At 40.2% G+C, this 18,976-nt stretch overlaps 1 protein-coding gene across 1 annotated transcript; it reads left to right on the top strand.

Annotated features, from left to right (window-relative positions):
- Nucleotides 1-798: 798 nt before the first annotated feature.
- On the top strand, nt 799-14,206 carry syt10 (synaptotagmin X). The gene is made up of 7 exons (XM_072377859.1): nt 799-1,078; nt 1,702-2,098; nt 4,497-5,058; nt 7,123-7,243; nt 7,465-7,636; nt 8,703-8,832; nt 11,449-14,206. The coding sequence occupies exons 1-7, from the start codon at nt 877-879 to the stop codon at nt 11,518-11,520; spliced, it is 1,656 nt and encodes a 551-aa protein (XP_072233960.1). The 5' UTR covers nt 799-876; the 3' UTR covers nt 11,521-14,206.
- Nucleotides 14,207-18,976: the final 4,770 nt, after the last annotated feature.

Here is an 18,976-nt window from a genome sequence, read left to right as displayed (position 1 = left end):
AGTGCATAACAATACAACTGAATTCCCAATTAATTGGACTAAATGCTCTCATTCACATATTTTGCCATTGTCAAATGGCTAAATGTGTCAAAGGTGCGTCTTCCTGTTTTTTCGGCTTTGAACGCTCAAGCATAAGCCGATAATCATTGGAGGAAAAAATGTATCTGAATTACACAAATATTGACTTAAACATACAGTATATGCCGAATTAAATCATTATTGAGGAACAATTACTTGTTAGAGTCACAAAAATGTAACAAAACTATAGGTGAAACATGTGGGCATGTGGGGCCCTTCATTTAATGTCTTTTACAAACAGCTTATTTCTATCTGCTATAACCCGCTATATAATTATAATCAGGGACAGCACTGCAATCAAGGAACTGTCAAAGTGTTGACTGGTGTGAAATCAGACGCCACCTGATCTGCAGGCTGTAAAGACAAAGGTGGCTTATTTTGCAACTTCTAAACCATCCGCCCATTCTTTACCAGTCAACTGTCCGTTTATTCTCAGGGTCACATGAGGACAAAAAACTGTTTGTGGCTGACAGGACTGGAGCGCATAAACCAGCGTGTGTTTAGACAGGCGGGGACAGACAGGTCGCCTGTCGCTTATGGGGAGCACTCCAGCCATTACTAGAAAAAGTAATCTCGTTACCAACTCCCACCAACTGGATTCACTATCCAACATAGGCGTGTTGCTATTGGTCGTACGGAGGGTTGGACTCCAGCACCCCGCCGACTGTTATTCCAACGATTGTAGCGCGTGCAGCCAGTTCCTCTGCTTTGCGCGCTGGATATGGATCAAGGCGCAGCGCACCTCCCTGCTGTCTCCTGCGGACAGGCTGCTCTCTGCGCCGCATAAAAGGTGCCCAAATGAACCGCCGCCCTCCCGGATCATCTGGTGTGCAATGGCTTAACAGGAGAGACATGAGTGTCCGGACGGAGGACAGCATCACTTTGTGCCAAAGGGCTCTCCAAATCGTAACGGAACTTTGTCTCACGGGACACGTAGACCGAGAGAAATGTGCGGATATTTTTCCGCTGGAGAGCAACATACCAGGTAAAGGACACGCAGGTAAATGGAATAAAGTCATTCTTGTACTTGTTTTATTTAAACCGTTTAAAGTTATTTACTTTCCTTTGTTCGTTCTGAATGTCACCGAGTTGAAGAGAAAAGAGAAAGACGATCATAAACTGCAACTATAAAAACTTTACCGCACCACTATTTTATTTGATTTTCTCCTGTGCTGATAAGAGAGCGTCTACCTGTTACGCAGGTTGCAGCAGCTCACACTGATGCAATAGCAACAGGTGAAATAGAAAGAGAAGACCAAGGTGGAGGAAATTATGATACTGCATGTCCCTTTTCGTTTTACACTATAATTTTGGGATAAACTCGTGTCAAAAAGCGGCTTGAATTAATTTTTTTGTGCAAATTTTTTTTTTATATCATCTAGAACAGGAAATGTCAGTTGCAGCTCAGAATTATGTAGTTCTTTCTACCTGATGCTGTGTTTTTGACTTATTTGACTTCATATTGTCCTGCTTTATCAAACAGATCTATATGCAGCTCCCTCTTTCTTACAGCTTTGTTTCTCTTCTTTTTTTCTCCTTTGCATGTTTGTCATGTTTTGACCTTCAACTGTTCTTCTCATCTTTCCTGTGTCATTTCTGTCTTCTCCTATGGGTTAAACCTAGACATCTCTATTAGTCTGCTTGCTGTGGTCGTGGGTTTCTGTGGCCTCGCCCTGTTGGTAGTATCTCTCTTTGTCTTTTGGAAGCTGTGCTGGCCAATTTGGAGGAGCAAGGCTCTGTCAGCCCACGCTGAAAATGGCCTCCACGTGGGTTTCCCTGAGGCTCCTCCGCCCAATTCCCCTCCCGTCAATGAGTATAAAGTGGCGGAGGTGGAAAAGAAGTACCCGCTGGAAGTAAAAGTCAACGGACGGAGCACTGTGAAGCTCCTGGAGGCAGCCATGAAAATCAGTCAGACGTCACCAGACATCCCTGCTGAGGTGCAAACAGCTCTGAAGGAGAAGATCAGCCAACAGCCTCCAAAAATCCAAAGGCAGACCACTGAGCCAACCTCCTCCTCCAGGTACTCTCACATGAAGGAACCAAATACAGTCACAGCCCCTCCCGATAGTTGCATATTAAAACCAACTTTAGCAAAACACACAAACTGATTCTCACACAGTGCAGGAAATGTCCTGACAGTTCATGACTGTGCTGTCACTGTCCTCCATGTAGTTTGCCACACTGATGATCTATATGACTGGCTGATGACCTTGAAATGCTGTTTCACTTAAAATATCTGCGTCTGTCGCACATTAGACACATACTCCTGCTGCAGTTTGAACCCTATAATCGCTCGCATGCCTGAGTCAAGCTGCTATGGTAACGGAGGGAAGCAACCCCAGTTATTAAACAATCAGCTCTCACTTCTCTTTGTTTTCCAGTACTATGTTTAAACTAGAACGGCCATAATTACCATTGCTGTGGGGCGCAGGCTGTCAGGGTGGAAGTGCTAGTTTCTTGTGACACGCGCCATGCAGCTGTGATCAGTTTCTCAGAGGAAGCTGTTATTGACACTTTCTTTGGCTTGTCGTTAGGCTCGCTAATTCAGTTATATTGCCGCCGAGATCTTCATGAATCAAACACCCACCAGTGTGGCTAAAAGGCCAAGTTAAAGATTACAACGCCTACCTTCTCAATCCGTCCTCCTACTTTTGACAGCGATTTCGCTCTCTAAGGAATTCAAAATATAGCTTAGTGAAGTTACACCACCAGAGAGATGGTAGAAATGGTTAGAAACTGGTTAACAGGTAAACAGGTAAACTGGTTAACTGGTTAATAACTGGTAGGGGGGAAAAAATTAGCTCTGCTTGCCAGCAGGCCAATTAAGGCAGCGATTTGATGAAGCACAGTTGGAAGGCATTCAAACAGTATTTTCATTATTGATTAAGCGTTTAATGTATGAAAGGTCAAAATAGTGACCTTTTTGTTTTTCACCAACCAACGGTTACAAAAAAAAAAAAAAGCAGCTCAAATTTCCAGATATGAGAAGCTGGAACCAGCAAAATATTTGACATCTAAAAATGTTCACCTGCTTCAACATGAGCAGCAGTTTTTTTTTTGTTTTGTTTTTTTTATTCATAATCACTTTTATAGATATGGTGAGTGCAGGTAGGTTCAGTATACATGTTAAAAGTAAGTTTATCCACATGTCTAGAACTCTGTAGTGTAGCAATTCATGGTTGAAATTCATAAGATGGCAACATATGTGTAGACTGTTACATGGAGGGGATCATCTATGGGATGTTACCATAATTGCAACTCATAAATATTAAAATGTGTGAGTGCTAAACATGTATACTTTTCTAATTATAACCCATGTATGTTTAACTTCTGACCTTAACAATTTGCCAGTGAGAGCAACGTAGAAGAGTGAAAAAAGAAAATTAAATTGTTCTGAATCACATTGTCTCAAAACGCCATCCTCCATTCACTTATCAATCAGCAAATCAGCATTGTGCAACAGGGTGTTGTCATGTGACAAGATGCTGCAGGTGAACATTTGTTTTGTCTGTTTGGTTAGACATAGCAGTCCTGGAAATACCATATTATGGGTTAAAACCAAACTTGTAACATGACACCTGCTGTGTCTGATGTCTCCTCTCCTTTAACTGGAATAATCTAATCTGGGCTGGGTGTGTAGATTCAGAAACCATGATTTGTGCCAGTCAACCGAGTGTTAATTTTCTTTTGGTCAATTTTCTCCTGAGGTTTGTGCTGGCCTCTATACTGTCCAGCCCTCTTGTCGTTTATAATACTGTGGTGTCCTATTCAATGTTCAGCTGTGCTTCCTGTGCCATATAATTTGCTCCACTGCTGTGATTGTCTTACTGTCGGAAAGGAGGAGGGACAGTTGCTAGGTGACAAGATTGGCAAGCCAAACAGTTTTGTCAGAAGATGCCAACCTCACGGAAATCTGCAACATTTAGGTAATTGCTATATTGGCTAAAATAAGAATGCTTTGGCTGCGTTTTCCTTTCCCAAAACAAAAGACGGGAAAGGTAAAAATCAGTTTGTAAGCTCGATTTGCTGGTTTGATATTGCCTGGTATGACTTGCAGGATGAAACCTGTTATGAGCCAATCAATATGTATGCCACAGTGTCTTTTGGGCTGTGATTTAGACTTTACAAGCATAAGAGGATGACACTTGGCTTGGTGGATCCAATGCACTGATACAGCTGCTCTTGAAAGGTCATCACATGTAAGTGTGCTACAGTCATTCTGGGTCTCAGTTAATTTAGCACTCCAGTGTATCAGGCAAGTATCAGCAGGTTGATTCCACTGTAGTGTTCACGTCATGTACTGAAGACCAACTAAGCCCACCTCTGAGGCATTCTGACCAATAGAAATGTGAGATTCACAACAGTATGCAAAACGCTGAGCACACTTTTTTACCAGATGCCTCTAACCTTTTCAACAGGCACAATTCTTTCCGGCGCCACCTGCCTCGTCAGATGAATGTCACCAGTGTTGACTTCAACATGGACACAGTGCCTCTCCGCCAGTCTTCGATAGTGAGCATTGGAAGAATAAAACCGGAACTCTACAAGCAGAAGTCTGTGGACTCGGAAGACGAGGCCAAAGAGCCCGTTGAGACTTGCGGAAAGCTCAGCTTCTCGCTGCGTTACGACTACGAGGAGCAGGCCTTGGTGGTGAGAATCCTCAAGGCCTTGGACCTGCCAGCCAAAGACTTCACGGGCACCTCTGACCCATATGTGAAAATCTACCTGCTGCCTGAGAGGAAAAAGAAGTTCCAGACGCGTGTGCATCGCAAGAATCTGAACCCCATGTTTGATGAGACTTTCTGTTTCCCCGTGGTGTACGATGAGCTTTGCAACCGCAAGCTGCACTTCAGCGTCTACGACTTTGACCGATTCACGAGCCACGATATGATTGGCGAGGTGGTGGTTGACAACCTCTTTGAACTCTCTGATCTTTCCAGGGAGGCGGTGGTGTGGAAGGATATTCACGCAGCAACTACGGTGAGTTGGCGTTCAAACTGAAGTGCCAAATTCATCCTCATAGTACAGGAAATGTTACACCAGGCTTCCTTGCCACCGGCACCAAAAAACAAGCAGTAGATGAGAATTTATGCTGTTTTTAGAAAGGTCTGATTAGAAAATACTGAACGGATTCCCTTTAAGAGCCTAAATTCATCAACACTGCTCCAGATAAATGGCAGGTGGAACACATTGCATAATTCAAGTGCTTTGGGAAATGCATTTAATCAGCCAAACACCCACACATATTTTCATAAAACTGCTCGATATTCTGCACACAAATATAGCAACAGAGAGTAAAATTATCCAACAGCAAATACATTATATAGAGAACAGCAATGATAGGTAAACAACCAGAACGTGAAGCTATATCTTATCCTCATAAGAGCTCTTTTCAGAGGAATCAGTCATTTAGCCCTAAATGCATTTACTCCTACATGAACACTTATCACAGTTTGCGCTGCTTTCATAATGAGTGCATTCATTGTGATAAACTGAGTAAATGTTTCCAGGGCCACTTTCTACTGCATACTAAATTAGTAGCAACAGAAAACCCAGAAGATTTAGTTTTGCACAGACTAATTGAGCTGAACGTTCCCTTATGGATGATGAAATTTGGTGCAGAGTTCAGTCATTAGCTGAAGAGCAGGTGAACAATAAATGCTTTATGTAATATTGTGACAATGCATATTTTTTTAAAACATTTCTGCATTTTCACTGTTGATGCACCTCGGGGCAGCTTTGGCTACTCGAACTTACCGAGAAGTTTTTGGGAAGAAGGGCCAGAACAGTACAAAAGCAGAACAGTAGAACTGAAAAGAGGTCATCTGGTTCTGACTTTACCTGCAACTATAATTATACAATATGCATTTTTAAAGCTTTTTAGATGTAACATGATGCACTTAGCTGCCATTTTCTACTTTGGAATTACCGGTCGCTTAGACAAAGTTTTCCGAGTTAAAAAATAGAAATGCTGACATTTGGTTACACAGTTAAACATGAACATAATTTAAAATAGACTAATACAACTTGAAAATGAGATGAGAACACTATATTAATATATATTAAAACTAATATTTGCTATCCTTGCTCAAAAAAAGTTCCATGAAACCCACAGCTTTTATGAAACTTGTTGACCATTAGTTATATTTGAGGGAAAAAAATAAGAAATTGTTTGTCACAACAGTGACAAACAATGAAGGAAATGAAGAAAATGAAGGCAAGACCACAAGTATGTACTTCAAAGTCCCCTCTTAGATCATTTCTCTTTGTAACATTTATACATTGTATATTTACAAGAATTCAAGAAAACCACAAACACAAAGTCAGTGCCTACATTTGACCGGAAGTACAACTAGCAAACATGTAATTAAGCCAGAAGAAATAGATGCAACCACTATGCAAAAAACATCCAAGTGGTTTTTAACCCCTTAACGACCGTCCTGCGGTTTGTGTTCGTTATGCTGTGGCAGGAAAACTCCAACTGTAACTACAAACTACGGTCAAATCCTGCAAGAAAAGTCTGCAAACGCACAAACGCACGAAAGGTGTGCATTGTGGCGTTGCAAAGTCATCAAAACAGAGGCATAACTCAACCCATCTCTAAACAAAACACAGCAGTAGGTAACAGGGATATCAGTTTTTTCAGGGAGTAAGACAATTTGAGATGTCAACCCAATGATAGTTTTACAGAATTGTTAATATTTGTAAAGATGTTGCAGTAAAACCATCAAATTGTAGTCTTATTGTAGTGTTAAAGGAAAAACGTATGGGAATACAGTATATCTGAATATTTGAACCAAAGCAGTGGACCACTGTAAGATGCCATTTGTACAGACTCGTGTTAATGTGGCTAAAAAACAAATCATTCATCAGAACTATTGAGTACTCAAGAGTGGAAAATAAAGACAAAGAAGAGCAACTGAGAGTTAAATTCAGGTGCATTGAGGGGTTGAAAGTTACTCTTTGGCAGCTCGATTCACAGAATGTAACCAAAGCATTTAAAATGGGCTAAATCTATTGTGTTGTGTCTCTTTTGTCCGCCAGGAGAGTATCGACTTGGGAGAGATCATGTACTCGTTGTGCTACCTTCCCACAGCGGGGAGAATGACCCTGACAGTCATCAAATGCAGAAACCTCAAAGCCATGGACATCACAGGTTCTTCAGGTAACCCAGTGATAGATAAGGCTGACATCAAAAGCAGACTGGCTCATGAATTAAATTTAGCTAAAACGAGACAGCAGGTGAAATGTGGAAAAAGCAGACAGGATAGGGATGTCTTGGCTGATTTTTCAACTGCCAAACCAAGTATTTCTGGCATTTTTTTTCCTGGGTTTTGCTGACTTATCTCTTATTCAGTATGTTAAAACAGTGAATTTATGTCCCAGATCCATATGTGAAGGTTTACCTGATATGTGACGGACGAAGGTTAAAGAAGCGAAAAACAACCACCAAGAAAAGCACACTTAATCCGGTGTACAATGAAGCCATCATCTTCGACATTCCCCCAGAGAACGTGGAACAAGTTAGTCTGTCCATCATGGTGATGGATTATGACCGGTAAGTTAAACACTAACTTTACTACTCAAATGTTATCTCCGTTTGAATATGACTTGGGTTAGTAAAAATCCTACAAATGGAGAATTCATCTAAATAAATAGGGAAAAAAATATTGTACTTGGTAATTTATTGAGGAAAATGATTAAACATTCCACATCTGTAAGCTTCAAAAGTATGTGAACAGATCAGACGTAAATTTGAACATGAAATTAAAGTCAGCTGTTTCTAGTCAATGTGATGACAGTCAGGTGAGAGTGAGTGCCCTTACTTAAAGGGTACAGATCTATCAGAGTCTGCTTTTCACTACTTTCTTCCAGAAGAACAGTTTATGTTGAGGTCTGGGGGCGGGGTTATAGAGACCAACCAGACCAACTAAAATGTTGTTGTTCAAAATACATGATCAAGAGGGTCAAACCTGTTAAAAGGTAGGTTTAAAGTGACATAATGACGAGGCTGCGAGGAGAAAGCTGCACTCCAGAAAGAACATTCGGGTCCGTTTGCAGCTTGCGAAAAAGAAAGAAAGCTGTTGGAAAATGTCTTTGAGGAAAGATCCCAAGAAATCAAACCAAAATTTAGGAAATCAAAATCTTGACCTTAATCCAATAGAAATGTTGTGTAAGAACTTGAGGTTTGGTAGCAGTTACTGCTGCACTAATAGATCATACCAGATACAATTGTATTGTACCAATACTGGATCATTTTCCTCAATAAATGGTCTTTATCTACTCTTAGGTGGGAAATTCTGTTGATGTTTTAGAATATATGAATGCATACATCTATGTATATATATATATACACACATACACACACACACACACACACACACATCTACACACAGAGAGCAAAAGTCTTGTGGAAAATGTGCAGACAGATTTACGAGTGCAGGAATTACATATTGTTTTGAACCTTTAAATCCAAAAGTCACACAGAAACAGATTACCGCAGCTGGTTCAGTCAGCTTTTTAATTCGGATCTCGTCAAATTCTTTAGTTTGATTTGTGCTTTGGATCTAGCAGGAGCCTTACTCTGGAGATGTAATTGTCATGTCAACGCTTACTCATAACAGGGTTGGACACAATGAGGTGATCGGTGTGTGTCAAGCCGGGCCAGATGCTGTGGGTCTTGGACGAGATCACTGGAACGAAATGTTGGCTTACCCACGGAAGCCCATCACACACTGGCACGCTCTGGGAGAGGTACAGAAAAGCCCTTTTATTCCTTTGTTTTACCTTTGTTAAAACCGCTCATGTTGACAGAGCTTTGACAAATGAAATGACAAAGAGGCATTTCAAATATATCTTCCCATTAATGGTTTAGTTTTCTAATTATACACCAGTTTGAGAGACCCCAGATGCAGCTGGAACATAGCCGTTTTCCTTTTATTTCTGACCGATGAGGAACCTAGAAATGTTCTTTAAATCTGCTCTTAAATCCGAGCAATTCTTTTTTCTCTGAAGGTTTCCAAAAACAAACTGAGCTTGAAGCAACACTTGCACATTTGTTAGCGATCAGACAAATAAGGACCATTCATTCACCATTCAACAGCTGGGTTAAACTCTCTCTGTGGTAGTCTCCATTATTGCCTTACTGTCTACATTCATGTGCGTATTTAACACAAGCTAACTTGTAGCTAAAGCAAAACCCAGGTGACTCTTGAATGCATTCATGTCTAATTTGCTGTGACTTGCTCTGTGACTAAGAACTTTAAAACTGGTGGATTTTTTTTGGATACATTTTTTTTTACATGATATCAATTCTTTTCCTCTTTTGCAACACCTACTCTCCATCTGATGAATAGGAAAATACAGGTGATTACATATTTTCAGTGGTAAAACTACTTTATCAAATGGTTTTTATAAGAAACTGTGATCATAGGCAAAAGAAAACTCTCTGTAGCTCTTTCTGGTCATTTATACAACTGTAGTTCATTAACTACAGCAGATCTTTGGGGTTGCTTTTTGCAGTAAGAACAGAAGCATACCGTCGGACAGCAAACTGTCGTTTGCTCAGATTGAAGAAAGAGCAGGAAAAAAATAACTGAAAGTGCTCTCACTTGTTTGTGAGGTTATGAGGATCTCAGTGACTAACGTGAAAGTTTTCAAATTGAAATTTCTTTACAGTGCTAGAGGACGGCTTTCAAGTCTCAGGCGATGAGCACGAAACTCACTTTTCCCTCCACAATTCCATTTTCTCATGCAGCGAAAAACAAAAATGCACAACTGCAGCATTGAAAGAGGTGACTTACACTGCCGCTGTTGCCAACTTGACAGTTTTGCCACCAGATTTAGCTACTTTTCAGATTCCCTTAGGGACTTCTTCCCCCAAAAAAACGTGACTAGAGACAAAGTACTGCAAAGAAAGTTTCGACATAGCCAGACTTTCTTTGCGCTAGCTGGTCAGGTGAAAACAAAACCTCCATTCTGAGATAACAGGTGCTATTATGACTATGCGCTCTGTGCACACTCACACAAGATGGACATTTTCATTTGACATTTCTTCCACACAAAATGCACCAATCACCTGACACTTCATTCATAGGAGCAGGTTGCATGAACTGAGAAGTGTGATAAATAAATTAAACATTGCAACTGCTGCAGTTAATCGAGGAATGCTGCCAGAGAATTGTGAGTTTTACTATTGAGTTAATATATGTGCTTTATGTACATAAAGCTCTTAAAAATGCTGTCTGAAATAAATATTCTGATGTATCTCCCGACAATAATTGTTTTTCTAGTGTACGTTAGATGAAATATCAGCAGTGGGCTATAGACCAAATTTGTTGGAAAATCGAGGCAAGATATACAACATCTTCAACCTGATCTGATTCTCTGACTGAAGGCATGGTTCCCATGGTAACATGAAGAATAGGTCTTTGATGAGTCAAGAGGTTTGGATATTTGACGTATTCCTCCAGCTGAGGCTCTACATCACAAGTTCTGGTCAAAAGGGATGATTTAAACTTGAACTTTTATTTTCCCCCAGTGGGGGGGTATTATAGTAAAGGTAAAAATCCTCGGTGGCTCAATCAATTCAACGATGAAAACACGTCACTGAGTCAACGTTGTGTTTTTGTTCAATTTGGTGATTAAACCTTTTAAACCTGATACACCGACTATTTCAATTAATTATTCATTTTCTGCAGGGCTAATAAACAAGTCTATGATTGGTAAAGATAATATGCATTTCAAATCAACAGCCTGATGACATTTAAGTGTTTTAGTCTGATTTTGCCGTCTGTGACATCACCGGGACAAAAATTTTCTTTTTTAGACGATCGGAAACATAAATTCCTCTGAAACTGGTTATGAGTACAGCATCAGTTTCTACAGTGATCTAGCCTGGTTAAAGGGGGATCACGCTAAACCACTCATCTCTCTTTGTTGTACACCCTTCAGATAATTAAAGCGATTAAACTGATTAACTGAAACAACAAAAAGAGTGCTCCAGCCCATGAATACAAACTTTTTCATTTGTTGAAACTGATAAACGCTAATTTCATGACAGCTCCGCAGAATGCCTTGAGACTGTTGCTTTAATCATATTATTGTTTCGTTAGTGACCCCCTCCACAGTAGTACATTGCTGTGGCTTCATCCTTGTATTCCTGTCTGACTCCACACTGGGATGTGCCCACCACAAACTTTTGAAGGCAACATATATATAAATATGGATGTAATGTAACTGTCCCTTTATGACGGAATTTGCCTATGATCACAGTGTGTCCTCAGAAGTAGAAAAATACTTGCTAAGTTACCAAAACCAGATGTCATGCCTCTGCAAAGTTGTGTATTTTCATCATATTTTACCTTGCAGTGGCCTGGAAGAGCAGCAAGCTTTGAGAGTCAAGGCTCGTGTCCTTCGCCCAAACCTCCGCAGACACCCTGATGATCGCAGGTAGAGTTGTAACATCGCTGCTGTAAGAAACCAGACATTTCAGTCTCAAGTGCACATTGAATGAAAACTGATTTCTGTCAGGTTTATATTGAAATGTCATGTAGTCATTTGAATGCAAGTTCTTCAAGTGCTCTGCAGAGCTGGCTATGCACAGCACACATTCAGTTCAAGAGTCTCTGAAGGATTTATCTGACAAACATTTACACAGACCACATGAATGAGAGCCCCCCCCCCCACACACCTCAAGGAGTCCTTCGTGATTCACTTGCAACTGTCTCAACCTCTTCAGTATATTCAGCAAGGTTTTTTTTTGAGCCCAAGAGCTCTTCGATATGCTACCGTTTTACGTCAATATGGCACAGAGTTAAAGGGCTACTCTGCACAGCGCAATGAAATAAGTCACAATCAAGAAACAAGTTTTTCTGTTTAACACTGCAGGTAACCGAGAGTCAATAAGGGCTGAGCTAAACCCACCAGTCACAGCTGTCACAGATGTGTAGAACAGGCCAGCCACCCATCAGCTCAAGGTTAGAGAAAAAGTAGCAGATACATGTAGCAAACAAATTGTACAGACAGGTTCACATCGAATAGAAAGACTCCAAGTTTGGGGAATACCAACAGTAACCAATGACGTGTGGCCAAACAACAGCAAACAAATGTAAAACTAGATGTATATCTCTCTCTCTCTAAATCTCATTTTAAACAGTTTAATTCAACAACATTTCATCCACAGTGATAAATTCAGGGAATTATAAAATTCATAAAAGAAACTCCACACACACACAAATCATGTTTTGTTCGTACGTGTTTACATTAAGCCATATGAAATTAAGTTCAGCATATCTAACAGAGAACATCAACTCAGTTTCTCCTCATGTGAGTAATAATGGAACCAATAAATCAACATAGCAAATAGAGAAAGGCTATGTACTGTTATCAGACTTGCACATGCAGTAAATGATGCTTTCCCCCCCCTTCTCTGCCCTTAATATGAAAAATAGATATTTTTACTTGTAGCTTGCCTGTCACCACTTTAAGAAAAAAAAGCACCTATTGAGGGAAGATGTGAGTGTGTTTGAGTATTTGAATTTTTTTTTATTTGTGTTTACCCTGTTTCATGAAAGGTTGGGGCTCTGTTTGAGAATCAAATGGAGACAGGATGCAGTGATTTGCGAATCATTTAAACTCTGGATTTGATTGGGAAAAAAAAGTGTCAAGGGGACATTTGAGAATTACAAATATTTGCTGAGTTTGAAAAAAAAATGTAGACAGAGGCTGGTTTACCACAGTTTGATCATCAGGAAAGAAATTATGGCATACAGCTGTTACAAAAACAAATGGTTAAAAATCCAATAAAGAAAAAAAATGGAGTGAAAAAGTCTTGAGGCGCTGCAAAAAAATAGTTTGAAGGTAGCAAATGTATTCAGAGCAATTTTACTGATGGCTTCGCTCAGTTAAACATTCATTTGAGCCTCAGTGATGAATAAGATATTCAAGTTCAAAGGACATTGGCACCAGTGCAAAACGAAACGGTGGAAGATACTGTATGAATGGAGGCTGATTCTAGCAAAAAGCAGAGTTGGCTGCTGCTGATGACTGGTAGCGTGACCGATTTGCAGCAGATACTGCGTGTAGTTACCATTCAGCTCTCCGCCATTCTGCCAATTCCCTTTGCTTTGAGGAAAAAAAGGGGGACGGTTGATCCTGGAGTTTTAGTTAGCGTGACATCCACACGCACTGCTTTGAAGTCATGGGAAGAGTTTGAAATGAAAGATTTGCTGATTCCGTGCAGGTTGTGGGAAAATTGCATCAGTAGGAGATATCTTTGCAGCGCCAGCCTCTCTTGTTCCAATTGAGGAAAAATTGCCAGCGCTGAAAAGGGTTCCAAGTCTAACCCCGTACGATGCCGTTGTAATATGTACAGAATGTGGTTTGTCCTTCGTCTTGCTAAAATTAAACAAAGCCTTCCCTCAACACAAATCAGCTGAGTGGCAATCAGCGGCTGAAGCCTGGTGTGAAGCCGAAGCAGGAGGAAAATGTATCCGATACCAATAATTGAAAAGGCTCAAATAAAATGAGAAGTATAGCCAAAAATGACGAACACAATAAAACATAAATAAAACTGACCAGAACACAGAACATGGAAATAAGGAAAATACTAATCACGTTAGATGTATTGCTGATTTTAAAGAGCATTTATCTTTCCAGAAAAAGTGTTTTGCAAATCATTGCATTCAGTTTATTTGCCACAGTCCCTCCTTTTTTTTGGAAACGGGTTTGTTCTCATAAATGGCACTCTGTATATATTGAACAATAAAACCTAAGAAGTTGTTGTGAATTTATGGACATACAGGCATCACAATGTATTTCTATTGTTTGGTGACACTTTGAGAAGCTCAGACTCGTAATAGTGTGACATTTTTACATGTTCTGTAATAGTCGTGAGCGATTAGTCGCACTGGAAACCCAGTGGAGCCAACTCTACATAATCAACTTATTTCATGTGTAGGAGTCTAGAGCTTTGAGCTGTAGTTGTTTGCCTATTTGGTTGAATCTGTATCGAGCAAGAACAACTGCTACTGCTGTCATGACGTGTACAGTTTGTGATAACTTTTGTAACTATTTAAAGTAAACATTTGGGAAATGATTTATTGTAACTGTTTCATATGTATTTTAAAAAGAGAAATAAATAAAAAAATTGAAGAGTCACAGCATGTCTGTTTTTGTCCTGAGATTTTAACTGTGAATCCAAAAGGTTTTTTATAAGGTCAGTGTCCGTATAAAGTGGATGATTAGGCCAGTTTGGAATAATTTGGGTCTCATTTCACGATCAAGAGTTGACTTTCCTGCACCCTGATCACTTTGACTTGACTGTTTGTATTCAGACCGCTGAGGAAGAAATGCATTAAATGAAAAGCCAGCAGAACTGAGTCTTAAAAGCACAGCAGGCTAGAAAGTTAAACCATTGCAGAGAACGCAGCTTTGACATGTTGGGGAAAGCTGGGAGTTTCAACTTGAGTGGAAAAATTATGCTTATCTCAGAGCTATGCAATTTCCTTTCTGAGAGGAAGAAAAAAAACTGGCTCCAGGGAACATTAGCCACAACTGCTGACATGAAAAAGGCACACATTCCCTTTGACGCTGACATGTATTGTTGCACAGTTAACATCTGTGGTTGCTGCTGGATTTGGCTGCAAAGAAATCTAAAAAGAAGGAAAAAGACAAATTAGCGTACATAAAGTGAGATGAAAATCAGCAACTCATTCAGTCTGAGTGATAGGGTTGTGTACACCTGACACACCGTCAGTTTAATGATAGCTCAGTCGTACATTCTGAGTTTTTCTTCTGCTGCTCTTTTCTTTGAATGTGATCTCATGCAGCCTCTTACGAACGGTTTGTCAATATGTTATCAAGAAAATGATAAAGCCCTGTGTTCTTGGAGTGGAAAGCAATCACTATTGGCAGTAATTTAAGTGGCATAATCACTCTGGGTAAAGTAACCTTCTCAATGCGCAGCACAACTCTAAACTGTATTGACCTTTGTGGTAAACTTTATGGACAAATGCGGTGTTTCATTTTAAATAGTCACCAAAAAAAGCACAAAGTCGCCCTCATCCACCCTCAAAACACTGTGGCCTCACAGACTATTACAGTAAAAATGCAAAAGTGTCGAACCACGCCTCAAGGAGTCAGACTTATCGCAGCCTTTTAAGGGATCTTGAACGTTCTTAAGGATTTCTGGAGGTCTTTTGAAGTTTTCCTTTGAGGCATTGGCGGCTTTTTCCACTTATTTTCAGTGCAGTACTTGACCATTCTCAGAAGAATGTGTCTTTTGTGTGTGCGTGTGTTAAGCCACTTCACACTGACCAAAGATTCATCCAAGTAGAAAAACAAACAGGCACCCAACTCAAACGATGAACCATTGTTTAGACAAACAACTTTGCAAAGAGACCGTTTTAAGATGCATCTTTGTTCCGAGCAAGTCAACACAAAGAAAAGATTCCCATTTTTAGCTGCGTCTACTAAAAATACCAAAGACGACACAGGTTAACGGACATAAAATAGGATTTTTGCACCAACAAGTTGATTCCCAAAGAGCCATTAGCTGGAAACTTGGCGTGGGGTGCGGTCCTTAAAAAAATAAAAAATAAATCTGAGGAAACTGGACAAAAGAAGAAGTGGCAGGTCTGAAAGCTATCTACAGAAGACGAACAGTAACTGAAAGTGATGCACTCAAGAAATAGGAAAAAAGACCCGACAGGAGCTGAGAGATGTGTCTGGACCCTCAGTTGATCCATCTACCTCATCACAAATGGTCTCTATAGAAGGGTGGCTGTCAAGAAGTCATTCTTCAGGAAGGGAAACGGGGAGAAAAGACTGCCGCAATTGAAATTTCTTGCCACATGACACAGGAGCCGGACTGAAAATCAGTAGCAACAGGTCTTATGGAGCGATGAATCCTCCCCAGAGTCTGGACCTTGATGTTACTGAAGCAGTGTGGGATCATCTTGACAGACAACTGAACAAAAAGACAGCCAATGTAGGTCAATACAGTGCAAATTAAAAAGGTTACAAGTCTGCAGATGTTTGGTATCAAATAGTTTTATGTTAGTGTTATACAGTGAAATGCCGATTACAACATGTTCAGCACATTGTGCCGTTTGCTACAACAGATTTGGCAAATACCTGTCAAATCCACTTCATCTGCTCCCCACTAATCTGCCAGGACTCTTGTGTTCTATTGTTTTAGTCCTACTTGTAAACCTTTTTCAGTTGTGTTTGGCTGTTTGTATGTACTTGCCTCCAGTGTGGAACATGTGGGTCCTCTTGTCTGCACTGTCGTATATTTGTTTTTGCCTCTGAAGTCAGTTGGCATCATGCGGCGTCCTTGAACAACCGCTAACAGCCAGCAAATGATAAATGTTAGATAACCACTCCACCGAGCGACACCAGGTTTGTGCTTTTAAGACCTTTAAAACTAAATTAGCAAGCTTATCAGATGCCTCCCTCTTTCTCCTGCATCCTTTTGATGGTAAATCATAAAAAGAACATTTTGATCTCTTGTACAGCGTGACATGCAGCCCAACTTTCTTTTGATCCACAGTACTGGACAAACAAACAAAAGGGGGGTATTGCATTAGTTTCCATGGCAATGAAAGCTGCCCACTCTTTGTCTCCCAAGCCCATATTTAGTGCAGTTGTAGCTTTAGTTAGCAATGCCTAATAGCTCCATGTGGTGATGCATGTAATTAAAGCTCTGCTGTTTCCTGAATAGTTCTTTGTGCTGGGTATTTAGCACTACTGCTCTATGAAGACTTAGGCTCGCATCAACAGTGCACTGCATGATTAATCATTATTTGTGGGGGAATTATCCATCCCAGTCTCAAATTGTCAACATGAAACGTGCAAAATAAAAGAGCTACTTAAGCAAATGCGTCTTTTGAGTAGTCGTTTCCAGTAAAATGACCTCAGCACTGTTAATATTGACTCCCATTTAATGAAAATTAATTCAATGCATCGCTAAATCCTGTTGCTTAAAAATCAGATAACACAGCTTCTGTTATTTACCTCAGCATGAGAAGCACCGTTAAAGACGTCCCCGTGCACAGACAGGTCTGCTCTATTCTAGTGCAGATTCAATGGTGTATTGAAGACAGAGGGGCAAGGGTCAACTCATTAACTGTGAGAAAGAGGAGGTTGCTTCTATATTAAGAACTGATACAGTTAAAGGGGCAAATAGACAGACAGTTATGCAATGTCACCACCCATTGGAGCCTAATGATGGTTTTTACTGCCTTCAGTACCTCTCTGTGAAGGAAAAACTAAATGCACCTGGTGGGAGCTGGATTACATCATTCTTATAGCAAACTTGGTGCAATTTTCACCCGATTTTCCAGTATGTATGTAGATTACACTATTAGACTTCATTGTGGCTATGAAAAGGCATCAGTACAAAGCACATACTAATTTTCAAGTCAGTCCTTCTGAAAGACTGTACAAAGCTCTTTATGGAGCAAATGTAAATCTGCACAATCACATAATGCCACGTCGCTGGCCAATGATTTCTGTCTAGCTGACAGTTGGGAGCTCATCTCGACATGGTATGGATAAAAAGGAAAAGTGACTCAGAAAACAACAGAGGAAAAGCAAAGAAAAGGATCTAAAATGTTTACATGTTTGATTTCGATGAAGTGTTGTGTCACAGGATGCATTTTGTGACACGATGCAGTCTCCACTTTGTTGTGCTTTCGGGGTTGCAGCGGCTCAGCTGGTCGAGTGGTTGCCTTCCAACCGGAAGGTCGGCAGGTCAGTCCACTGAGTGTCCGTGTGCCAAAGTGTCCTTGGGCAGGAAAAACTGAACCCCACATTGCCCCTAATAAGTTCACCGGTGTGCGACAAGAAAAGAAAAAGCACTGCATACTGTGCATAGAACGAGAAACACATGGTTGGTTTTTATTTTTTTTCAATACTGCAACAATTTGGAGTCATGCATTATCTAGTGTTACTATCCCACGCACCTCTGGTTTGACTGGTTTTTAAAACATGTTCAAGAATGTAAAACGTCTAGAGAACAAAACAGAGTCTGACGCTGCTATAAGTATCACTGCCAACAAGCCATCACCAATACTAGCAGAGGAGAGATGAAAGGTTGTGAAGCACGTTTTTAGAAGCGTTAGATGGAGGCGACACTGTGAGAACTGTATTGATGTTAGTAGCTACAAATAGATGTTTTACCCCATGGGTAAAAGCCAAGGAATCCTCTTTCATCACTCTTCTTCCTTCAACTGATTCATCTTGACAGAAACATCCAGCTCATGAAAACCATGATTCATATTTAAACCAGCAGTGGAACCTTTGAACCTTAAAGTGTTGCTGCATTTTCACAGCTCATAGACACTGTCAAAAACAGATATTAGGAGGGGGATATGCTCAACATTGTTTGGTATAGACTCAAAATAACCAAAAGAATCCGATATCAAAACTGTATGTAAATGAGAGGGAGGAAAAAATGTTTTCTGAACTCGATCTGTAGCTCCCAGCCACAGTTAGGCCTACATGAAAAAAAAAAACTTTAATATTAGTGCTGCTAAACAATATTCTACATATATAACCCCAAAAACCATTAAAAAGTTGAGACAGAATGGAAAACACAAAAGTGGCTGCCAGAAACTAACAGATTTCCTATTTCCATTACTTTGAATGTTGTTCTCTCACACTTACGAACCCTCCTATGGTTTTATGGCACACATTCTTTACCTCAGGGCGCTTAGCTTCAAATGTTCAAAACACTTGTGAATTACAGTGAGCATCTGCAGACATTAAGGTAATGGCTTCATTTGCTAAGCCAAACAAAAACGACACCGCTGTGTGAACATTTTGGTTTTAGAGAAAATGAAAAAGGGAGATTCCATTAACTCGAGGGCAATTTTTTTTCAATTTGTAGCAA

Source organism: Leuresthes tenuis, unplaced genomic scaffold (genome assembly GCF_036924035.1).
Source record: "Leuresthes tenuis unplaced genomic scaffold, fLeuTen1.0.hap1 SCAF_23, whole genome shotgun sequence".
Classification (NCBI taxonomy): Eukaryota; Metazoa; Chordata; class Actinopteri; order Atheriniformes; family Atherinopsidae; genus Leuresthes; species Leuresthes tenuis.
The sequence above is the reverse complement of the archived record's forward strand: the minus strand, read 5'-3'. Positions and strand labels throughout refer to the sequence as shown.